Consider the following 25941-nt stretch of genomic DNA (forward strand, 5'->3'; position numbering starts at 1 on the left):
GGAATATTTTACATGACACACACGTAAAATCTATATCAAATTGCTTGCATTCTCAATGAAGGGGGAGAGAAGAGAAATTGGAATTCAAAATTAAAAAACAAACAAACAACAAATGTTAAACATTTTTTGAATATAGTTAAATAAAAAATATTTGAAAAAATTTACATGAGATGGCTCTCTTGGAGGGGGCAAGAGAAGGATATTGGAGGAAATTATGGTGATGTAAAAAAACAAAAGAGCAATAAAAAGCTGTTTAAAAATAAGAGTATTTATAGTTGGTCTAGGGGTGTCACAATATATAAATAAATGACTGCTGAATAAAAAGCAAAAGGAATCGATATTTTTTTGCTGCTTTTAAAACACTATCTCTGCCTTTATGGAGTTTCTTTATAAACTCATTTTATGATATTCTTAGTTCATGTAAAAGTAGCTTTCTGTCTTACAGGACAACAAAGCCAGACTGATTGATTTTGTCCTACTGCATAAGCCCTCACCTGGAGCTTGAAATCACTGAAATCATCACAACCACAAGGCAAAATTGGAATAAGCTGTTTAATATTAAACATTTTGTGTGGGAATTAAAAACTCTTTTATAGTAATACAACAATCTTCCTCTGGGATAAGTCCATTTATACTATGACCCTACAAAGGCCTAGTTCCATTCGGAAGCTCCCACTCTCCAAATGGTAGGGTAGTTACACCTGGGAGAAGGTAACAAGTGGGTAGAGAGATGAAGGTGCATCAGGGGGACACAACCGCTTAATTACTAAACATTCTCCTAGAAAACCTTTTAAGTACTAAAAGTAATGAAATTATGACTTCAATGCTATGAGACAGGAACAAATTATTTCTTTGCTCCATACCTTGGAAGTTCTTCCCAGTGACCTGACATCATAAGAATATGTCTGGCCTGCTCAGGACATCATTTGATCATGACCTAAATCCTGTTCCCAGGGATTAAAGTCTGGCCCAGGTATGAAAGAAGGCTGGAATATGAAGATGAGGTGGGGAAGAAGGAAATGCCTAGTACTAGGTATGGTTTCTAGTTCAATGTGATTTCTATCACTGGTGTTCCTTCCCACACTGATCCCAGATCAAAAACCACCACAGAAAATAGAGAAATGATTAAAAAGCCAATTTGCCTTTAATGAGCAACAAAGAGTACTGAATTAATTTTGGGAATAGTAGAAAAGGAATGAATGTGAGGTGGCTCTTTTCCTCTTGAATGGGGGAGGGAATAACACACATGCTCTTTGTCCTTGCATTATGGTAAGCAGAAAAGCCCATAGAGAGAGCCTGACTTGGCCAGATCCTTCTCTCACAGGCAGTCCTAGGGTGACCCTGAGCTCTGGTCAGTCTCTAGCATGCCTCTCAACATGACCCCACAGGCCCCTCAAGTCCCAAGATGATAAGGCGGAAGACCTGCCTCTTGTCAACTGCAGCTCTTGGGTAGGCGGTAGACACCTCCAGAGTATATGAGTTGTTGGTCTCGAACTTTCTTCTGCAAAAAGCCTTGCAATTCCTGCAGATCTATCTCAGTCACCACTGGGCCCGTCATCACAAACATTTTAAGCATGCTATGGATGCGCTCCAGAGACAAGCTCTCCAAGTTGGTCAGCATAGCCTGAATATATGTCCAGAATAGCTACAGAGCAAAGAAACCAAGAGAATGAGTCAAGATGCATCCATCTGCCTTTCCCCCATTCCTAATCTGCCTAGAGTTCAGTAGACCAATGTGGGAGATGAGGTACCATCACAATGGTTTTGCTACCATCCAAACAATCTCCTCCTATCTGTGTTTCCAGTTTCTCCTTGGCAAATTATAATAATGTCCCTCCCTTCCCATCTCCCCATGCTAAAATGATTTGAAGGACTAGCTGAGGCAAATTTCTCATATCCCCTAAGCTGAGCATCCTATCTTCTGTAGGATAACTGCTTCCCATGGCCTAGGCCATCTCTGAGAATCTCCAGGAGGTCTCCTTCTTAATGAGGAGTCCTCTAAGAATCAGATAAGAGGAGGTATCTGTGGATACACACAAGCGAGTGTTTCAAAATCAGCCTTTCAGCCAGGTCCAGGGACCAGGGAATAAGGAGAGTCCATATTGTGGACTCATAAAATGCTGAGCTGGAAAGCTTTGAGTCTGGTCTATTCAGTTTAGAGATACAAGGGCTTCCAGAAAGGAGTCACCGTTGTTTTGCTGCTTTCTCAATCCGACCCCCTCTGGCTCAGCCAGAAGTGGGCCCAGCTCAGCTCCTGCCCCACCTCCCATGGGGACCTGGCTCCTGGGGAGGCTCCCTTCCCCACTGCCTGGAGGAGTAGAACCAGGGACTGACCTGCAGCTCCTCTTCCTTCTGGTCAGCCTGTGAGGCCATGGCTGAGTCACCCTCCTCGTCGCTGTCCAGGAGCACTACCTTGTCTGCCCGGTCCCTAGGCTGCTCTTCCTCTATCACTGAGAAAGTGCCTGGGGGTTCCTCACGCAACACCCCCTGCTGCAGCCACAGAGCCATCTTGCGCCGCAAGGAAGCCACTGGAACCTTCAGCACCTCACTCAATTCCTCCAGGGACCAGCTACCTAGAGTCAAATGGAGGAATAAGATGGAGAGAGGTGGGAGGGGATCTGTGTTATTGTGGACCTGGGTCCAAGACGGACAATGGCCAAACCAATCCCTTGCATGATCTGACTAGTACTGTATTACCCATTTCAGATATGTCTTTGAGCCCAAGGCACTCACTCTAGGATAAAGAAGCTAAGAATTCCATAACCAAATTTGAACTCTGCCTTTAGGAGAATGTCTATCAGCTAAGGCAAAAAGGGCTGAGCCCCAGTGATCACTCTTTCTTTGAAGGAATCCCAGAAACTTAATAGGAACCTGGTCACCCTTCCCCAGCAAAACAATTCTGGCAGTCCCAGTGATGCCAGAAGCCAAAAAGCAGGAGGAAAGGATAACAAAAAGCTGGGCTGGATGCAAGAAGGTAAGTGTTTAATTTTCACTCAACTTCTTTGCTACCCTATACCACTCAAGGACCATTTCAGAATCCAGAACAGAAAGTTTTTCTAATGTAACTGGTAGTATGAATGCTACACTCTGAGTAAGAGCTGCTTGGTGTTTAGTGAGGAAATGAACCCAGAAAATGAGCCTGAGAATTGAGAATCAAAAGTCCCCAAGCAGGACTATTAGTTCAGCCAGCTTAAAAGAACCATGAACCCCAGGTCATCAACCTAGTCCCCTCACCTAGAGAATGCAAGGCACCATCCAGACTGCAGTAAAAAGGTAAGAAATGAACAAGGCAGGAGGAATCTTACTTTTGCTTTGGAAATGCAACAATACAGCAGCATGTACTGGAGACACTGACAAGGAAAGGGTACGATCAGCCAGCTCCACGTCTAGAGTCACCAGGCCCAGGTGGTGCTTCCAGCTCAGGGTCCTCATAGCCTGAGTGGAGACAGAAGAATCAGCAGAGGGTCCAGAAGCTACTTGGTCTGTTTAGAGAACAGTCTTGCAAGTGGTCTCTCAATCTCACTCTGATACTTCTACAAAATGGCCCTTATATTTCTGTGATTATTGTCAGTACCTTTTCTATTTAGGCTGGAGTATTAGGAAAGGGGTTGTCCATGGTTCCTCTTCTATAATTTAACAGTGTACAGTTAAACCACCAGGAGCCCAAATATTACAAGAAATTGAAGAAACAATGGTAAATGCTCAGAATGTTCTAAATCAGAGACCAAATATATATGAAAAAATAACCAGACATAGATGGCACCACAAAACATTTGAAGGAACTTAAGGATGAAACTGATGAACCATTGGCTAAAACATGTAACCTGTTATTATAAATGGCTAGTGCGCCCAAGGGTAGAAGTACTGTTGGCAGGCCCCTCAGGCCCCAGAAGGCCCCCTAGAAACCAGAAACTGGTGACTGGTAAAATCAAGAAAGGGCAGACTCAACTGAACACTTAAGACAACACAGCCTATGTGATATAAAGAAGTCCCACCTAATTCTTCTATTTTATGAGAGGAAAAAAAAGTATTTAAGCAAGGAAAAAACAATAGATTCAGTAAGCCTTTGACAAGGTACTGCACCAAATTAAAATTATGAGATTTATTAAAAACGCTATAAATGTTTTCTAAAGTTACAAAGCATAAACATGGACTTGTTGGCTAAGTGCCGAATTATTATAATTAGAAGATGCTCCCTCCTTTAAAGATTGTCATAGGATTTAGAGTCAGAAGAGATCTAAGAGATCCCCTACCTCTAAAGTCCCTCATTTGACAAATGATGAAACTAAAGCTCACAGGTGACAAAGTAGCAAAACTGGAATATGGACAACATGCAAGAGCAAAGACAACTTCATTCAGCCCTGAATGCTACATTTGGGGTGAGCTAAGCTGCAAATACAGACATTGCAAGTTCTATTAGAATGCTAAGCTGTATGAAACACGGAATTAACTCTTTCTTTCCCAGGGGAAGTTTTCAGAGTTTTTAAGCATAAGGTTAATGGACGGAGGAGAGCTGATACTCAAGGTGTATTAAAACAATGGGACGAGAAAACAACTTGTAGCCAATGACAAAGTAAAATTAACAATAGGAACTAAAAGAAAAATATCATTTAATAGAATTCTTAAATCACAATAGCTTACTCACACTAAATATTTAATTCAGAAGTTCTGGGTTTAATTTTTGTTTGGCTAATTATCAAACACTTAATTTATAATCGTTGTGTAAATCATGCCATGAAAATAGCATGAATTACTTTGTTTTGAAAGCTCATCTATGGGAAACAAAACTTTAAAACATGATTCACATGCATAGTTGAATAAGAGAGACCACAAGAAATATATGGGGTACAGGTCAGATCTAACAGAATAGGACTGACTTTCAGTGATATTTCTTAAGCTCTAATTTACTCAGAGGTCCCCTGTAACTCATTCAAGAATTTCCTAGCAGCCAAGCCACTCACAGATTTCACTACCATATTCTGGAATGATCTGACACTAAAATAATCCCTTACTTACAAAATAATGTATATAAATGAGGAAAAGAGAGAACACTCCCCTCCCAGTTCCCTTACATGTTGGGGGGGGCTGGTACCTTCAGCTTCTCATATCTTTTGGAATAGGCTTCCATTGCCTCTTTAATCTGTTCTGGGAGTTCCAGCTTCTCCTCCTTGAGGGTTGGCCAAAACTCACTAGACAGGATGACAGCAATGAGGCTGAATGGGGGTCGCTCTTCCTCAGGGAGCCTCTCCTCCTCATCACGGATGTTGGCATTGATGCGCCGAGAGTCTGCCATGTCCTGGAGTGAAGTGGAGGACAGAGGCCAGGTCATGTCTGGAGGGCCTGGGGTGGGTTCAGGAGTCAGGCTGCATCCAGAATTAGGGAGGGAAGATGATTAACAAAGATGGGGAAGGCATCTTCCAGAGGAGAGTAGCCCATTGGGTTTCTGAGTATGGAAACTGAGATGCACCCTGCACGACTTAGAGAGAGAACTTCCTCCCCAAAGGGACACTAACCTTCAACATGACCTCACAGTAGTGCATCTGGGCCTCACCAAAACGGAGCTTCAGCAATTCCACATTGCGGATTTCCCTGGAAATGAAAAGACAGCTATATCAGGGCTGGAGAATAAGATCTTCCATGTGCCAGGAAGGGATGTCTAAATCTGACAATTCACAAAGGATGGGTTAAGGTGATGGCTTTCTTTCTTAACATCAAAGAGACCTAAACAATCTAACTACCCCTGAGGAAGAAGTGAGAGGATGTAATAAATTTCCAAACATGGACTCTGATAACTGGAGGGAACATTTTATTTTGGGGGCTCTCCATGCATTTTTCCTCTTTCGTATCTCTACTCTCACTTCCATCCCCCCACCCATTAAAAAAGTAATTATAAACTCATATAATTTAGAGGTGCAAGGTACCTTAGAAACCACCCACTCCAACTCCTGTATTTTAAAGTTGAAGGAATTATGGACTGATGGGATAGGTAAATTGCCTAAAGTAAAGAGCTAGCAAACTGCTATTGGGATGTGTATCCAAGTCCTCTCACTCTAACCCGAGAGTTCTCTCTGTTCTACTATACCACAAGGGCTCATGAATCTTCCCTGAGACCTTGAACTAACCAGGAAGTTGTTTGGAGATCAAGACAACTGAGAAGTTCTCAAAGATTGCTGTGAAAAATGAAATATTTCCTAGAGATCTTAAATATTCTGATAAGTCTCCCCCAACCCCTTCCCTAAAGAACAAAATGGATCAAAATCTCTGGGGACTCCAAATTGCTTCATTGCCTATAAATCCCTGAGACCAACAATCCAGGCCTGCCAAGAAAAGATATCCTCCATTAACAGCAGTGAGTAGCCTGACTTCTTCTCAGCCTCCTCCTGTGCTGAAAGAGCATTATGGGAACCCTGCTCCACGCTCCTTTCCTAAAAGTGAATGTTAATTCACGGTTATATACATATAAAATTCACAATAATACACAAAAGCTACAGAGTCTTCTCCTACAGAGTTGCCAATCCTATTGTCCAAGGGAAAATATTTATAATATTTATGATATTTATAGCAGCATCTTTTGTAATAGCAAAGAAATGGATACACAAAGAGAGAGTCCATCATTTGAAGAACAGCTGAATAAATTCTAGTAAAAAATAAACGTACCATAATGGAATGGGCTATATCACAAGAAATGATAAATATGAAAAATTCACAAAACCTTGGAGATTTCTATGAAATGATGCAGAGCAAAGTAAGCACTTTGCTTAGTCAGAAGTCAATTTACAAGATGATTGCGAAAATGAAAAGAACATCAACACACTTCACACTCTGATCAATGTAGTAACCAGTTATGATTTCAAAAGACTGACAGTAAATCATGCCTCTTTGACTGTTGGCAGAGATGCACTGGACCAGAGGTACAGAATGAAGTACACATTTTTAAGCATAACCTACATATATTCCTTTGTTTTGCTTAACCATATCTATTAATTACAAAGGCAATTTGGATCATCACTAGGAAGTGCCTGTAATAAAGGAAAATAGGATCAATAAAGTCTTTCAAATAAGTACATAAAACCCTCTTTCTAGGGAGTTACGCTTACAGACAAGTTACTGGAAACAAGGAAGGGAATCATGGCTTTTCTTTGCCAGTAAGTTTCACTGAGCAGAGTAGACCATGCCTTACAAATAAATGCAATTAGAAGAAATTGCTCACCTGATAATCCCTTTCCTAGGGCCTCATTTAGATCAGAAGAGAATCAGATCTCTTCTTCAAAGATATTGTGCCTTGGATACCAGTGTACAATGCAACAAAGACTCCTCTCCCCTTAAAAACCGACTTACCTCTCAGCACTGTAATTGAACTGATGGAGAAGGCGGTCAGCAAGTAGTGTTCGGTACTCATTGATAAAGAGATCTTTACTGCCATAGATACTGACCAACAGGCTGATGATGTCTGAGGAGCGGCGTTTTGAGCTTGACTTCCCTAGAGACATAGGCAACAAAGCCAGAACATTAGAGAGAGGTTCTAGATCCACTGATAAAGATAGGAATGTGTTGCTGGCAGCAGAGGGACCCCAGGGCACATGAGCCCACCCTGGCTTTCTCAAGCCCCAAGGGAGTAAAGCCATTATGCATTACAGTACCAGATGATTTCCTGAAAATCATCCTCATTATACCAGACCAATGGTCCCCAGCCAGTCAATCAGGATCTAACAATAGACTTAAAAGACTTACCAAACAGATTATCAAACCAGCTGTTGCTATCATCACATTCTCCTCCCCAGCTTGGCAGAGTTCCAAGTAGAAAGTATGACTGGTGGCAGCAATCCCTTAGTGACTTGAAAACTTTACTGCCAGCACCGCCACCCTTCTATATCAAGGACTTTACCACAACCCCTGACTCCAGCCCCACCAGTGATCTTAAGACTTCTGGGTAAATGAAAGTAGTCAGGCCTCTTGAGAAAAAAGTCTAAGAATACCTACCCTAGACACCACTCCTGTCAAAAGAGTGGGAAGAGAGAAGGATCAGTCTTGTAGGATGCTAGAGAAATAAAAGGTGAAAGGAATACTGTGTGTCTATGTGTAAGGAGAGGAGAGTGGGACAGGAGATCTGAAACTATCACAAAGACAAGTCAAAGTCATCTACTCACAGGGCTCCCCTGCTGATAAAAAGCAATACTACTGATTCATTCAGGCTGCCTGCCAGGGGAGGCAGAAGAGAAAACCCAATAAGACTTAAGATCAGGGCCAGGAAGGGAATGAAGGAAGGTAGGAATGAAAAGACAGCTATTGGAGACTCATGGGAGACAACTGGGGTGAACTACAGTGGGAAGGAGAGCAAGCAAGGTAGGAAGTGAGAACTGTGCATTTAGTCCCAAAAGAGTGCTTTTTTATGCCAGTTTTTCTGTGTCCAGAGCACAGGTGTGAGGTTTGTCTAGCTGCTGCTCTGAGGAAGAGAGCCAGGCCAAAATATTCCTCTCCTTTTATTGGAGTAGCAGCAGGAGCTATGAAATGAGAGGTACAGAGCAGAGAACCTGAGATGAAGAAATACGCAGCCCCTGCCTCAGAGGTTGTGTGCACTTCAACAGGATGAATTAGCTGCATGTCTGAGTTCCACAGACAGTTTTCTAAAGCCAAGGCTTCCTTTCTAGCCTCCAGTGGCACCTGTGTATGTGTCTAATTCTACATATATAATAAAGAGATGACAGGTTCCAGACCAAACACATAAGCCATAGATAGGTTCAATATCTATTATGAATAACTTGGCTCTTGAACTCAACATTCACCAACTGGGAAATCATAAGCTCATATCTGACAAAGATCCCCAATTAAAACTTGACCATTCATAAAAAGAAAACCCTTCCCCTCCCATTCCTGGCTAGGATCCTCAAAGAGGTCCACTGGGGTTTATTAATGATGGAGCTGGTTCCTTATACCTCATTTTGCATCCCAGTCTTGCTCATGTGCCTTCACTATAGTTTACCCCCAACTGACAACCCAAGGCACCCCAAAGCAATCTATCCCTTCCTGGGACACTAAAGTAAGGATCACTCCACAAACTTAGCTTAAAGGTTCTCAGCAAACAGAAATGAGACCAATGAAAAAACAGGACCAAATGGGGGAAAAAAAAACAAACAAAACTAAGTCTATCCTAAACATATACAAGGCCAGATCTTCAATTCTGCCCTTCCCACCAGCAGAAACCCCCAAAAGCCCATGGCAGGCTAGGGAACTACCCTAGCGAGAGCCATCTAACCTGGATCTGCATCCACTGGGTCTGGCACCCAGTCTTCCGGCTCACAGATGTCATCATCACTCTCCTGGCCATTTTCCAGCGTCACCGGGTCAGCCTTGGAGAGCTCGTGAGCCAAGTCCCCAGAACCCTCAGCATCACCAGTCAGCCCAGCTACAATCTGCCTCACAGTGTCTTCCCGTGTCCTGTCAGGGTGAGACCATGTGTGGTCATGACATGGGGCCAAACCATCAGCTCCCAGCCCTGGCGATCCCTGCATGGTCACAGCCATTGTAATAAATAGTCCTGGTCTAGTGCTAAGAGAATTAGAAATGATACCCCTTTGTGCTAAGATAGAAACCATATTTTATTGGATGCAAATGCTTATACATGTAAATCTATAAAGGAAAATAACTGACAGAAAACAGGGAGGCAAATAAGATGATGTCTTGAAGAGCATCGGTATAAACAAAGGGGAAAAACAGCAGGAAATGAAATTTCTAAGTATATATAGAGAACAGTGGGTTTACAAGGAGGAGTTAACCAAGCAAGTGGAGAACAAATTGAGGAATTGACCTAGTAGGGATACTTTATAGAAAGACTAGTGGAAGATACAATGTGAGGGATTCCTGACCACTAGGAAGATCAATTGGAGTTGGGATAGCTGTGCACAGGATAGGCCTGAGCTCAGGGCTTGTTCCTGGGGCAGAACATCTTGCTTCTTCATTACTCAGTTATCAGGGATAAAAGTATATAGCTCTGGTTTTAATTGTTGGGCTGGGACAAAGTAGAACTAAGAAGACAAGCCAGACCTCTCTAGGTAGGATAAAGTGCTAAATCAGGGAAATGGAACGAGAATCCAAACCCAAGGAAATCTTTCAAGGAACCTTCTCTCTTAAGCAACCCTCTGTAACTACATTAGACAACTGTAATACCCTATCTTCCCCCAGGAAATTTGTCCTCAGAAACTTCTCACAGGACAATAAAAATTTCTTGCCTTCTGAAGACCTGTCTTGTACATGACATTATCAATAGCTCAGTAAAGAGAAGTATGAATGAATGATTGATAATTAAGGGCTGAAATCTCTGAGAGGGTGAAAGAGATGGGTATCTTATTTTCTGTTACTCTCTCTCACCTCAGATATCGTCGTATAGGTTCACAAGCCACTTCCAGGATGACCATGGAGGAGTCCAGCTCCCGAAGGGCTTTGATGGCTGAGATATAGAGGGTGATGATATCTGATGTATTTACCCCTGAAATAGAAGACAGCAGAAGAACAACAGTTGAAATACCTCAAGGATACCCATATCAGATTTAAGAAGCAAGTTAGAGAAATAAGCACCTGAGTTAGAAAATGTCACAAAATGGCCCCTTTTCCTTCTCTCCTCAAGTCTCCTGAATTTCTCCCAATCCCCTCCAGTCAATTCTCACCTTATTATTTCTAGATCTCCTCCTCCAATAAGAATCAAAGTGGCTTAACCATTTCATCCTGTTTTTCATTCCCTTCAAATTATATGTTAACTGGGCAAAAACCTGGGTTCTTGGCTACCAAAAGCTCTGAAACTGGTTTTGTTTTGCAACCATGTGCATGTGTACTGCTAAATAAATCACTTATCTAGTTGATGCCTAATTTTATTATTTAACTTTAACATATAACAGTTAGGTATTTTCTTAACTTTGCAAAGCATCAAGAGTTCCGATTCAAACATGGTCTATTTAGTTGTTTCATTTTTTCAAATGGAGAACAGAAGGTACTGTTTGGGTCACAGTGTCACAAGGAGAATAATATTCTTTGCTTCTCTTCTACATCCTGAGAGCTATACTCAAATTCTATTATAAGTTCAGTTTTCACAAACATGAAAACCAAGATCCAAGAACATGAAAGAAATAATGATAAAAGGTGATGAACATTAAGGTTTGAAGACTCCATGATAAACAAACCTAATTATCCTACAAAATGAGAGAGAAGCTGGATAGTGAGACCCAGAGCAATGATTTTTGATGAACAACACCAACCTGGGTGAAGGAGACGGGTCTCAAGAGCTGCTTTAAGGGAGCTGAGCAATTGCTGTCTCTGGTTGGTCCTTTCCAGGCAGTATTTCAAATCTTCAATAGCTGGTTTAGACTCTGGAAAATCTAGAAATTAGACAAAGAGTGCTGTAAAATCTTATCACTGTGAGCTCAAACTAGTATATTAAAAATACCCTACACCTATGCAGATACAACATAAGCTATAAATATACAAAATTAAAGTGCACATATATTCATTATGCAAAGAACTCCTGATATCCACACTTTTGCTCTCATCTGAGATCTCAAGATCAAAAATGATCTTGATTCCATAGAGGAAAAAATAGGTAGTTTCAACTTCTAACCACTTGAAGAATTCAAATCTAAGAAAATTTTGACTATACAGAAATAGGGAAAGTAGGTCACACAATGAATCCAGGTAGCTCAAGAAAATGTTCACTTAACTAATTCAGTAAAGTAAAAAATTAATCCTTATATCAGCCAGACTAGGAAACCCTTAACCTGAGTAGGGAGAGAAGTGGGGTGAGAAAAAAAGGTGAATATATACAGCAGTATAGTACAGTCCTGAGTCCAGTTGAAAACTGGGGAGCAAATCTGTCATCATTTGACTGGTGAGGATGGGTACCTAAGCACAGAACCTCTACAAACTGGTTTGGAATGCTCCCTGTCCCAGAACCTACTACATATGGAATTATGACTTATTCCACCCTAAATCACTAAACCTTCTGAAGAAACACACAGGGAACAACTCTGATAGCAAGGGCTCCCTATTCTTGGTACTTCTCTGGAATGGAGTTTGGGGACCTCTTTACCCTAGAAGGTACTGTCACCTGAGAGATATCTACTTAGCTCTAAATAATCATCAAGCATGCAAACACCAAGCTGCTCAGCCATGACCAAATGGCACTAAATTTAAGTCTGACTGGGCTCCTAGGGACCCAAACATCAAATCCTTACTAACTCAGATGCTCCATCCAATTAGCTTGCTAACTCAATCCTTTCCTTCCCTAGTGTCTGAAGAGAGACATGTTCATATAAAACCCTGGAAGGGAGGAACCTCAGTAAAATGGTACTTCCCTCAAACAAAGATTAGTAAATTTCTTCTTCCTCCTGATCCTCCTCCTCCCCCAATCCTTGTCATTAGAATTGCTGCCTACAAAAGCAAAAACAAAGCACAAAACCCTTTTACTCTGCAACCACTCATTGTCTTTTTAGCTCCATCCTGCTCACCCCCACTTTTCTATTGTGCCCTCTTTGGGAAGCTCATACTATTATGATTATTATAGTAATATATGCTATATATGGCATATATGTACACACACACACACACACACATATATATGGTAATACATATAATACATAACATATTATGATGATTATTAGGATAAAATTTCCTTTTTTCCTAAACCTCTTCCTCTCACACTTATCTTCTTGCATTCAGAAAAATCTGTCTCTTCCTTTCACAACTTTGACCAAATAGCTGACGAGTTGAACTATACACCATGATCTACTGTTCAATCATGTGATCTATAACCCTTACAATTTGCCAAGAATCAACTATGAATCAAACCCATCCTCTATCATCTGTACTCACAATCATACTGTGGAATACTTCTGGAGAAAATCACACCATTGTAATGCCTGATGCTGCACAGAAATCCTTTCATTCTTTCCTAAAATCATAGTCCTTGTGGTAACTCTTCCAATTTTTCTCTTTTTTCCTCAAGCCCTATGTGATCCACAATTCCTTCCCTCACTAGAAAATCTTGACTTTGACTTCTACTGAACAAAACAGAGATTATCCTTCATCAAGAACATCTCTTACTTTAAGATTCAGTTTTTGGTTCGTCTTCTACATGAAGCCTTCTTGATTCCCCCAACTACTAATAGCCTCCTTCCCAAATTACCCTGTACTTATCTGATTTATACAGTTGTTTTTTTAATATATATTTATGCCATATATCATTTTATTTGTAGCTAAGCCAGCACATGAATAGAGGGTTAGGATTAGAGTCAGAAAGGCCTGACTTCAAATCTTGCCTCAGACATTTACTAACAGTGTGACCCTCGGCAAATCACTTCATCACTGTCTGCTTCAGTTTCCTCATTTGTAAAAGGAGAAAATAATAGCATCTTCTTCTCAGGATTGTTTTGAGAATAAAGAAAGGTATTTTTAAAGAATTTTGCAATTGCTAGCTATTATAATTACTACCTCCCAGGGTTGACAATCAAATGAGAATAACAAATGTAAAGAATTTAATTTGTTGAGTGGATACCCCTTAGTTGGGGAATGGCTGAATAAGTTAAGGTATATGAATGAAATGGAGTATTATTGTTCTATAAGAAACTATCCAGCAAGATGACTTCAGAAAAAGCCTGGAGGACTTACATGCACTGATGCTAAATGAAGTGAATAGAATCAAGAGAACATTATATACAGCAACAATATGATTATGTGATGGATCATGTGGATGTGGCTCTTTTCAACCTCGAGGTGAATCAGACCAGTTCCAATGGGGGACTGTGATGGAAAGAGCTATCCATACCCTGAGAGAGGACTATGTGGGCTGAGTGTGGATTACAACTTATTATTTTCACCTTTGTTGTTGTTGATGTTTGCTAGCTTGTGTTTTTCTGTTTCTTTTTTTCCCTTTTGATCTGCTTTTTCTCATGCAACACGATAAATGTGGAAATATGTTTAGAAGAATTGAACATATTAAACTATATAGTATTACATGCTGCACAGGGTAAGGGAGGAGGTAAGGAGAGAGGGAGAAAAATTTGGAACACAAAGTCTTGCAAAGATGAATGTTGAAAACTATCTTTGTATGTATTTGGAAAAATAAAAAGCTATTATTAAAAAAAGTTTGGGTTTGGCATGTAGTAAGTCTGGCACATTTATATAATAAGCACTATGTAAATGTTAGCTATGATTATATTAGATATTATTATTGTTCTTGTTATTAAATTTTGCTCTTTTCCCCACCAGAATGTAAACTCCTTATAAGTCAGGATCGTTTCAATCTTTACATTTGTATCCTTAGCACCTCACAACATTTATGGCACCCAGTAGGAACTTAAAGGTTTACTGATTGAATAACTGACAGGCTCCTTCCTCTTCCCTCTTCTATACCTTTAAAACCTTCTACATCGTATCTTATTGTCTTTTCTCTAGTCTCTGAGAAAGAGATTGTCTTTCTTCATGTCAAGCCCAATACTAGGGCCAATATTTTAACACCTTTTTCTCCTTTTAAATTCACCTAATCCACCTCAATCATCTAGTCCCTTAATGCCACCTCTTCTGAGAGCTGGTCCTATCAATCATTCTTTTTTCCCCTTTCACTTTCAGTTTCTCTTTATTTGCTGGCTTGTTATTTAAGAACATATCCAGGCCTCCCATATCTTTAAAAATCCTTTATTTGACTCTGCTGTCCCCTTAAGCATGATTGCTATATCTCTTCTCCCTTTTGGTACTAAATTCCCAGAATTAGTCAATTTATATTTAGTGTTTCCATTTCCTCATCTCCCATTCATTTACCAGTCTCTGGTGTCTGACACCACCACTTAATTAAAATTATTTTCTTCAAGGTTACATGTGATTTCTTAATTATTAAATTTGCCTGGGGCAGCTAGACAACACAATAGATAGAATACCAGCCCTGGAGATAGGAGGACCCAAATTCAAATCCGGCCTCAGATACTTACTACTTCTTAGCTGTGTGACTCTGGGCAAGCCATTTAACCCCAATTGTCTTGCAAAACAAAACAAAAAAAAAACTTTATTAAATCTGCCCTTAAAAAAAAACTAAATTAAAAAAATTTTTTTAATAAGCTCTATTTTTTTTCTCCTTCCCACTTTTCATCAACTGGGAAAAGAAAAGATAAACAAAGTCCTTGTAACAAATAATCATGGCCAAGTGAAACAAATTCCCGAATGGATATGTCCAAAAATATATGTTTCTTTCTTCATCTTGAGTCCCTAACAGGAGATGGGGGCATGCTTCATCATCAGTCTTCTTTCTACCCTCATCCTACCTGACACAGTGTGCAACTTTTAACACTGAATCACTCTATTAAATAAAATAAAATAAAAGGACATAGAAAAAAAATAATCTTAGCTTGAACTAATTTAATCCAACAACAATATATTATGTGCCTATTATGTACATGGTGCCCTTTAGGTGCTATGGATGCAAAAATAAAATTAAACAGTCCCTGCATTGGAAGATTTTCTCTTCTTCTGGGGCTTATATTTGCTAAATGACTAAAATGGGAAATAACTGTTATGTAGTAATATCTAAAATCAGAAAAGAGAAAATGTTTATTAATTTTAAGAAGTAAAAAGTTTTTTTAATAAAGCCTAATAATGTTGATAAACCATTCTTAAACAAACAAACAAACAAACAAAAAAAAAAAAAAAAAAAAACTGAATCACTCCCTGTTCCAGAATATTTTCTCTTCCCTTGGTGACTCTAACAGCACTCTTCTCATTTTCCTCTTTCCTGACTGACTATACCTATTTCCTTTGCTAGGTCATCCTCTATCTCTTACCTCTAACTATGAGAATCTTTCAGAGATGTATAGTGTGACAGTGATTTATGTTCTCTTTCTATTCAAAAAGTTCTAATAACTCCCCTTCAACCACGAGGATAAAACAAACCCTTCTCAGTCTGGCATCTAAAACCATCAATGATCTGGTTCATCTTTACATCCTATGTTCCAGAATTGTAGTAAGATTTTTTTGGATTTTGTATGTCCAGCTTCTTGCACATAGTAGGCACTTAGTAAATACTTACTGAATTAAACTTATGCTTACCACGGATGATGCTAAAGAGCTCCTCAATTCGCATAGTGGCATAGATTCGGTAAAAAAACCTCTGTACATGACAGCGCCACCGTCTCAGGGTACTGCTGGCTTCAGGGACTGTGGGACCCATAGGGTTATCTTGTAGGAACACCTTGCTGAGCCAGCCAATTACCTTCTCTATCCACTGTCAAAAGAAAACAGAAAGAAGGTTTATCTACTGCCCTAGTTAACAAGTTTCATTAACCTGTAATACAATATTAGAAACTGAGGCTTCTAAAATTCTTTGCTGGTTGATCTTAGGAGATATACTAATGTATAATGATAACTTGTTTTTATGTAACATTTAACAACTGATAAAATGAATGCTTATGTATGACTTTCAAGGTCTATGATCAAAGTCCTGGCCAGATTAATAGCCCACAATACAATTTCTTTTGTTTTGCTTTTTTGTCCTTTTTTTTGGCTGCAGCTGTAAGCTTTATTCTGAGTTTCTATTATCAAAGGATAACTCACAAATCTTACTGACTTACTACCCATTTAAGCTAGTTACTTTCAACTAGACTCCCACTTCAGCAAAGCAATCCTGTTATATCTCCCTAATTGGTTCCCTATCACACTGATTACAATTGCTGTTTCAGTCTTTTTCTTTTTTCTTCAAATCTCTCAAGCCAATTCCTACTCTCACTCTTCCTGATGAAGATCTCCACTAATATTTTGTTGGGGAAAAAAAAGAATTTGTTTGTTGTGAGTTCCTTCTTTTTTCATCCCATATCCTTCTGACATTCTCTTCCCCTCCCTCTCCTTCTATCCCCCCCCCCCCACTATCTACTGCATTCTAGTATCTGATGATGAAGCCATTTCAAAGACTAACTCTTAAACATTTATCCATAACCCTATTCCCTCGTCTTCACCATCAGACTGCCTTCATCACCAAATCCACTTTCTAATCTTCAGTCTCTTCCTATCTATTAGCACTTTTTTTGCTGTCTATAACTCCAAATCTCCCCAACTCTTTGGGAGAAAAAAAAATACATTAAAAAAAAAATGCAGTAAAGAGACCAGAAGGCCAGAAAAAAGATAAGCAAGACAGCTTTGAAAACTAAAGTTAAAGGCTGAATTTATTATATACTTAAAAAGAAAAACAAGTAATTCCTACTACACCTGTAGTGTTTGGTACAATCCTCTTTCTGTTCTACTATGTATGTGGAAATGTCCATTTTTATTTGGAGTTGATTAAATTCAAAAGAAAAATAAATTTAAAATAAAAAACGCTCAAATAATCATACCATGCCTATTTTATATCTGTCTTTCCCTTCTTGGCTTAACTCCTTGAAAAAAATTATCTATAATCAGGAATTTGCCTCTTCTAACTCTAAATCCTTTGCAATCTGGCTTCCAACCTCAGTATTCAACTGAAACAATTCTCCAAGGTTACCAATATTTCTTAATTGCCAAATATAAAGAACTCTTCTCAATTCTTATCCTTCTTGACCTCTCTTCAGCATCTGATAATGTTGTTCAACAGCAGCACCTGGCATGATACAGATGAAGAAGAAACCATGAGAAGTTAATATGGAAACCAAAAGAGCAGTTTTGGTTTCCATACTAAGGTTCTAAAAATAGTCCTTTTTTTTTTTTTTTTTTTTTAAATCTCCTTATTCTCACTTGGTAAGCTCATCAGCTACTTGGGGATTTAATTATCTATAAAGATAATTCCCAGATCTATTTGTATAATCATAGTCTTTACTGGTCATCACAAATTGCCTGTTAAGATACTTTGATCTGAATGTTCCCCAGATATCTCAAATTCAACAACTTAACATCTCAAATTCAAAATAATACTCCTTAAATTCTCTCTCAAACCTTCTCTCTTCTGAATTTCCCTGTTATTGTCAAGAGCAACACTATCCTTCTAAGCATTCACATTCAAAGCCTCAGCATCACTATTGGCTTTTCTCTTCTTCATCCTACTTATCCAATTAGTTTATTAATCCTGTAATTTCTTTCTCTTCAATACCTCTTAAACATATCTCCTTTCTATTCAAACAGCTACTACGTTGGTAGAGGATTTCCATCAGCTTTCTCACTTTGACTAATGCAACATCCTTCTAATTTGTCTTTCTGCCTCCCTTCCTCCTTAGTGGTGGGGAATCTTTTTTCTGCAAAGGGCCATAGATATTTATAACATTATTCGAGGATCATACAAAATTATCAACTTAAAAATTCAAACAGTAGGAGGTTGTTATATCTAGCTTTCAACTCATCATCACCTGCAGTTGACTTGGCAGGACCTGACCAAATAATTTCATGGGCCTTACAGATTTCTCACCCCGTTCTACAGATACCAGTCTTTTTTTCCCAAAGTACAGATGACTATGTCTGTCTGTGCTTCAATTTCTTTGTCTCCATTCCACTTATTAATTTTTCTGACTCTTAGAATTCCTGGTATTTCTCTAAAACCCAGCCAAAATGATATCTCTTCTGGGGGAGCCTTTCCTGGTCCCCCTAGCTGCTCAGGTTACTGCCTCTAACATCATATTCCATGTACTCTGCATTTATTCTGTATTTTCTTTTCTTCTGGTGATTATATACAATTTATCCTGTCTGTTGCTTGTTTTCATGTTGTCTCTTCCATTAGATTATGAATTCCTTGAGGGCAGGAACTGTTTTGGCCTTTTTTTGCATCCCTATTACTTAGCACAGTATCTAGCACATAGTAGATGCTTAATAAATGCTTGCTGACTTGACTTGACTTATATATGCTATCCTCACCTCAACAGAATACAAGATTCTTGATAGCAGGGATTGTTATTTTTTCTTAGTATACCCAGTGCTTAAGCACAACCCTTGACGCATATGATTAATGACACAAACGTTTAATAAATATTTGCTAACTGGCTGATATTCTAGCTCTGGCAGTACCAGAGACAATAACTTAAATGCATAAAATGTATTAAAAAGTTATATACAAGAGCAGCTAGATTAAAGCACCAGCCCTTAAGTCAAGAGGACCTGAGTTCAAATCTGATCTCAGATACTTAACGCATCCTATCTGTGTGACCCTAGGCAAGTCACTTAACCCCAACTGCTTCAGCAAAAAAAAAAAAAAAAAAAAAGTTATGTACAGATGCACACTTGCATGTATTCATTATATACCTATAGATGAGTTAGGAACATAATATCATGATTGGCTTGCTAACAGATGTACCAAAATGTATACCTTCCAAATGATTATTCTCATTTATTCAGAGAAGTCCCCTTAATGATTATTTCAAAAATGTTGCCAGTGATCAAAGAATTTCTAGAAATACTCCTTTCAAAATCTCTTCTTAGTCTTGACACATTCTTCTGAATAGCCTCAATGAAGGAAAATCTTTATCCTTTGGTGGGTTTTTAATGACATCAAAGTCATTGAAAGACTTCTATGATGATTAGAGTGGGTAATCATAATAGGTAATGCAATTTTGAAATTATTACTACAAAGTAATAAGTCCTTCAATTAGATTTATAAAACACTAACTGCACACTTTGTATAGTGCACTATATTAAGAATCAAGAAGATACAAAGTTTAAATCAAACTTACCTATGAGTTCTACTCTAGCAGGTTTTTTTTTTTTTTTCATTTTAGCTGATAAATTATTTCCTCAACAATTTCCAAAAGAGGAATTTCAAAAATGTTTTGAGCAATAGCTTTATTGTTGAATAGTTTTCCAGGGACAAAATATGTTTGGAGATACAAGTTGTCTTGTCGGTTAAGAGAATGTCATGTATCTCCTACTCTTTATTATAACTTCCTTTCTCCCCCTTCTTTTCTAATTGTGCTATAGTCTTCCTAATGATATTCGAGACTAAAAAAATTGCTAAGCACTGTTTTAGATTCTTTAGGTAGTTGTTATTCAGTCATGTCCAATTTTTTGTAGCCCCATTAAGAGTTTTCTTAGCAAAGATACTGAAGTGGTTTGCCATTTCCTTCTCCAGCTCATTTAAGAATAGGAAACTGAGGCAAAAAGGATTAAGTGACTTATTTTGCCCAGGGTCATAGAGCTACTGAGGCCAGAGTTGAACTCAGATCTTCCTGCCTTCAGACCTGGCAGTGTACCTACTGTTCTACCTGGCCACTCCCTTTGGGTAATAAAAAATATTTTTTGTCACCTGGGGATTGGAGTGAGCCATTAGTTTTTCTTTTCAATGTCCAAGCTTTATGACAGTGAAAGGCAGGACAAGCCAGAAGCTTGTCCTTGGTATACAATACAACCAAAAGGAGGCTCTATCACAACTTAGGCAAATCATTTACCATCTCTAGGCTAAATGTCTTTATCAGTAAAATGAAAAGGTTAGATTTGATCTCCAGAGTATCTTTCAGCTCTAAATCCCATAAATGATTTCTTCTTTTTTGGCAAAAGTGGGAAAACAGACCCAGACTCAGAAACTAGATCCCAAATAGTGATATGTTATAAGAGAGCATTCAGAATCTATTTGTAGAATTGTTGACAGAGCAACTTCCCCTATCTAGGACACCCAAATGTTTTGTAACCCAAATGAAGACAAGGGAAAAGATTCACTCAAGTCCAGATCAGTGCAGTAGGAGCAAAAAAGAAACAAAGTTTCTTCTGTATTTGTGGTATTAACAACCAAGATTAGAATACTTGAGGTTAAAAACAAAGTGGCAATATTCTGGGTTATCAGTATATAGATAATCCACTTTTGTTTCATCCTGGTATCTTAGACAAGAGTAAGCCACCTAACGAAATTAACACAACTTTAGATTAAGAAAATAATACCTAGCATAGGCTGGCTTAATGTTAATATTAATATTAAAAAGGCATTTCCTAATTTTTAAAGTATAAAGGCTTTTATTGGAAAATAGGGGTTGTGTCATGTTTTAAGTTCTTAGCAATCCAAGTTTTCCTCCCTCTTACTTGGGAGGAAGGACTGGCTATGCTTGTTTCACCAGAAATGTAATTTTACGCTCCATATTAAAATTTGGCTATCTCCTCCTTCACCCCCATCTCAGATGAAAAGGTTGTCCTTTTCTTTGCCAAGTCAACCTCTCTATATGCATCTTTGATCCTATTCTATTCCATTCTCTCAAAGAGACTAATCGTTCTATCATTTCTATTCTCACTAATCTTCATCTCCCTAGTTAATTACTTATTCTCTACTGCCTACAAACATGTTCATGTCTCCTCTATCCTTCAAAAACTCTCATTTGAACCAACCACCTCTCTACCCTTCTCAGCTAGAATTCTTGAGAGAGCCATCTATATCCCCATTTCTTTTCCTCCAACTGGTTCCTAAACCTTCTGAAAGCTAACTTTAACCTCATCATTAAACTAAAACTTGTTGGAATCTTTACAAACTACTAACTCATTAGCGTTGACAGATTATTGACCTGATCTTACAAGAAGATGTTTTGGGCCAGAACCTGAAACAAGGTACTAAGTAGAACTAATTGAAACAATGCTTGTGTTCACACCTTTATTCATTGGAGTTCACAAGTACAAGAGATTCACAAAGTAAACTTTGTAACTTTGTGAATTCACATCTCCCATAGTGCTCTCTGGCCCTAAGAGCTTCAAGGGAGGTGAGAATTGACAAAGTTACACAGTTAACTTTGTGAATCTCTCATACTTGTGAACTCCAATGAGTAAAGGTGTGAACACAAGCATTGTATCAATTAGTTCTACTTAGTACCTTGTTTCAGGTTCTGGCCCCAAACATCTTCTTATAAGACCAGATCAATAATCTGTCAACTCTAATGAGTTAGCAGTTTGTAAAGATTCCAACATCTCCCCTTTTCTTTTGTTTTAGAACATAGGGTGGTCATGACCTCCCTGACTTCTCAAGGAGGTGAGAAAAAACTGTTCCCTCCAAAGCTACCAATGATCTCTGAATTGTCAAATATGATGGCCTTTTCTCAATTCTTATCCTTCTTTGCTTCTCTGCAGCTTTTGACACTGTGATCATACCCTTTTATTGGAAACTCTCTCCTCTATAGGAGGATAATAAGTTTTTGTCTGACTATCCTTTTTCACTCTACTTTGTTAGATTTTCATCAGGGTCACTATTGTTCCCTCCTACCTTTGCATATGAGCTCCTTGAAAAAAGAAATTATGTTTTTGCATTCTTTGTATTCTCAGCATTTTACAGTGTCTAGCACATAGCAAGTACTTTATAAGTTTATTACATGACTGAATGATTAACATCATCACACAAGAGCCTATATGAAGCCTAGGCCACAGCACGCTTGGACAAGAACCATAAAGGAACAACAAAAACCCTCCTAAACCTGTTCAACTACAAGATAAACAAAAAGATTATCTGTATATTCTATCACTCTAAATTTATATTTTGGTCCAATTTTTAATTAACTCTCTCCTACTTGTTACAATTGTGCTCCCTAAAGAAATATAAAGTCACAAAGAGAGCTTACCTCCTGAAATTCATTCAAGAAAGATCTTTCATATTCTCCCCGACATCGACGTTCCATCCTTTCCTCAATCATCCGGTGCAAGATAGTTGTAACTGCATCAGCACTGACTCTCTCCAACAAGTTTAGCCTGTGCCTGAAGGGAAGCCAGTGTTCAAAAATCTTATCCCAAGCCATTTGAAGGAATAGCTGAAGCAAGGGGTGCAAGGAAAGAGATTCATAAAGTATCAAATGTGAGACTACAAATGAGAATTTAAGTCCCTCAAACAGGACCTGGACCTAAATCCAGACTAAGTTGCCAGCCTCTGTATGCTCTTTTTTCTACCCCAAAATATTTAAGCCATCCTCATACTCCAACAAAAAATTCATTACCATTAGATCCACCACTTCAGTTTGTAGCTCATTACTAACAATAGTCAGTTAAAATAAATACATTAAATGTGGAAAAGTAAGAGAACAAAGCTCCCAAGGTTCATCAGTACCTCTACAAAACAGGGTTCTGACAACATTAGATGAACAGACTAAATTTTGTTGAGGGATAAAGTCCAAGAAAAACACCGCAATGGGAGTTTCTAGGCAATTAGCAGGTTGGAAGAAGCTAAAAGTGAGGAGAGAAGCACAGAAGAGGTGGTTTTTTCCGCTGAAGGACTTGCCCTTAAGGATGATTAAAGGATCAGAAAATCTGCTGAGAATATAGGATTTCTTAACTTTAAATGATGAAGCAACACAAGTCTGACCACCAGGTGTCCCCACAGATCAGTCAAGAGAGAAGTAAACATGGCTCCAATATATGTTTTGGCACTTCTGCATAAAGATAACTATCTAACTTGCTCTTTCCTACCACTGAAAAAATTTGTAAAAATTCTGCTTAGATAAAGATATAATTGTAGTGATTCTTGAATATGATTAATTTTGAGATTTTTAATACAGATCTAAATTGTAATGACAAATGCCTCTTAAAACCAATCAACCACATATTTTGTGTGTATCTTGCTCTTCCCACCAGCCTTGTATGGCCCAAAAGGGAGTCCCTCAGAGAACCATACTTAGAGACTCACTTTGGATATAACTAGTATAGCTACAGTAAAAATCTGTGGACCAAAAAACTTCCAAGTCCATTTTGGGGCACATTTACTTAAAGCAGTTTTTTCAATACAAAAAAAATTTCAACATAAAAGAACTTTGATAATCCACTTGGATTTCATAATATAAAATCTAATCCATGAAAATCAACAGGAACCCCAAAGGTAAAACTAGAAATCTTAGTCCTTTTAGCAAAATATCTTACATGTTGCTGAAAAGCAAAATTCTTTCCCCAAAACTCTTTACTGCCTCTTAAGTACTTCTAGAAAATGCTAGTAATTTTGGATATGAAAATAAAAAGCCATACACTAATAATCTCTTTCAGAATACAAAACAAGGAACCTCAAGAGCTACCTGGTCTCATCACTAACCATAATATGAATTATATCTATAGTGTTGCTCATAAGCAATCATCATTCACTTGAAACTCTCCAATGACAGGGAATACAAGACAATCACTTTTATGACTTGTTCTCTATTGAATGCAATTCAAGTCCAGAAACAGGTGAAAAGATGAAAACATGGTAATATAATCAATGCCTAAAAGTGTGAATTAATTATTCTATTTTCTACTAATGATTTAGCACTTTACATTTTTTGATGCATTCCCTGCAATTAGGAATAAGGAAAGTAGGGCCTTAAGATATCATAAGATCCTTTTCTACTACCCAGAAGTAATGGATTTCCTCTATTCCAGCTTTGTTAAATCCTGCCTGATATTAGGGAAAGTGACTAGGCTAGGAAATATTTATTACAGGATAATAAAATTTAGAGCTAGAAGGGACCTGACAGATGATTAAACATGATTGCTTTATTCCACAGAAGAGATCTCTGAAACCAAAAGAAGCAGAAGGATTTGCCCAATATCACAGCAGGTCCAAGTTGTAATCACTTACAATATCTCACTAAGCTGTTGGAATTGTTCCAAAGCCACTGAGCACCAGCACAATTCCTTAGCACTGTTGCAGCCACCACACTCTTGGTTCTCTGGAGACCCACTCTCTTCCAAGTCACCTTGGTCCAGCTCTGGCTCACTCATGCTACTTTCACTCATCCCTTCATCCCCTTTCTTTTTTTTCTGTTGGTGCATGTAGATTTTAAAGGTTCGCCCATAGAATTGTTGGATCATCTCTTGAAAGGTCTTTGTGGTGGAAAAGAACAAGATGGCTCTAAACATGGTATAGACTTTCTCCCGAAGACCCTGAGAGCCAGTCCCCAGCAACAAGCCCATTTGTGTCCACTTTTCCAGCAGATCCAAGCTATTGAGGTAGGGGTCTAGCCGACACTTGAGCAAGCCAAAGGCTTCCAGGAGGAGCAGGATGCACTGAGGCTCTTCAACAGTGTTCTCATACTGAGCAATGGCATTCCAAAACTCAGGAGCGATGTTAGATTGCAGGTCAGTCTGAAGCACTTCTGTAAACCATTCCTCCAGGATAGAATGAAGTTCATAACACTTTAGCACCTCCACAGCAGCCTGAAGTTCCTCTTCTTTCAAACTCACTGCTCCACTTGGCCTAGAAGCTGCCTGGAGAGCACAGAACTCATAAGAACAGGGTCAAGAATGGCCAGAAAAAAGTATGTGCTTCCCTCAGCATCTCTAAAACAAAGGGGTAAAGGAGCTCTAAAGGTCAGCTAGAGGAGGGAGAAGACTGCTGAGAGTCAAGACATGGGGAAAGGGGAGTTAAGGAGAGAGAAAATAAGGGGTGGGACCTAAGTCACCATTTGGGATCTTAGAGCCATGAAGGGCAGGAGCTGTGGGAAGGAGCTAAAGGCTCCCCTGAGAAGAGGGATGGGAACAGGAAGGGGGTTGGATAGGGGGATGGGACTGAGGGGCAGGAGGAATTGAGAAATGGGAGGGGGATAAGGAGAGTGGGGCTAAACCTAAGAAGAGGGATGGGTTTGGGGGCTGAAGGAAGAGATGGGGCCGAGAGGAGGGGGAGATGGGTCCGGGTAGACGAGCCCGCCCGCCGGAGGGTGGCCCTCACCAGCCCCAGCGCGGCGGGCGGCACCAGCCCAGTGCTCACGGTACTCCAAGCCACTGACAGCTCCGCCCCTGGAGCCCCGCAAGCTGCACTCTCCACCATGGCCGCCACCGTCGCCATTTGCGCTGTCAGGCTTGGAACTCGCTCCCGCTCCGGTTCCGGTTCCGGCTCCGGCTCTGGCTCTGGCTCCAGCTCCAGCTCCAGCTCCAGCTCTGACACCGACCCCGACCGCGACCGCGACCGCGATTCCGACTCCCAATCCCACTCCTACTCCCGCACCAGCTACAGCTCCTAGCTCCCGCTATTTCAGAGGCTCGGATCTTGGTCCCGGCGCGCGCTGCGATGACGCCAGACGTCACACGTGACGAAATGCGCCT

At 39.4% G+C, this 25941-nt stretch overlaps 1 protein-coding gene across 1 annotated transcript; it reads right to left on the reverse strand.

The window, feature by feature from the left end:
- Nucleotides 1–1125: 1125 nt before the first annotated feature.
- On the reverse strand, nucleotides 1126–25884 carry ANAPC2 (anaphase promoting complex subunit 2). Its single transcript, XM_051976883.1, has 13 exons — nucleotides 25568–25884; nucleotides 24479–25107; nucleotides 22503–22635; nucleotides 16078–16252; nucleotides 11247–11366; nucleotides 10366–10483; nucleotides 9254–9435; nucleotides 7339–7480; nucleotides 5514–5589; nucleotides 5093–5296; nucleotides 3306–3435; nucleotides 2335–2573; nucleotides 1126–1645 (listed from the first exon to the last, which is right to left on the reverse strand). Exons 1-13 carry the CDS (start codon nucleotides 25682–25684, stop codon nucleotides 1433–1435), a joined length of 2478 nt encoding a protein of 825 aa, XP_051832843.1. The 5' UTR covers nucleotides 25685–25884; the 3' UTR covers nucleotides 1126–1432.
- Nucleotides 25885–25941: the final 57 nt, after the last annotated feature.

The sequence above is a fragment of the Antechinus flavipes genome, chromosome 2 (assembly GCF_016432865.1).
Source record: "Antechinus flavipes isolate AdamAnt ecotype Samford, QLD, Australia chromosome 2, AdamAnt_v2, whole genome shotgun sequence".
Lineage (NCBI taxonomy): Eukaryota > Metazoa > Chordata > Mammalia > Dasyuromorphia > Dasyuridae > Antechinus > Antechinus flavipes.

What these genes read in the sequence shown, in the direction of transcription:
- ANAPC2 (XM_051976883.1), bottom strand. Translation starts at nt 25,684, where the DNA reads ATGGCGACGGTGGCGGCCATGGTGGAGAGTGCAGCTTGCGGGGCTCCA. An exon ending in AAAGATATGAGAAGCTGAAG is followed by an intron (nt 3,436 to 5,092) that starts GTACCAGCCCCC and finishes GTCTCCACTCAG; the next exon opens with GCTATGAGGACCCTGAGCTG. An exon ending in GTTGCATTTCCAAAGCAAAA is followed by an intron (nt 2,574 to 3,305) that starts GTAAGATTCCTC and finishes ATTTGACTCTAG; the next exon opens with GTAGCTGGTCCCTGGAGGAA.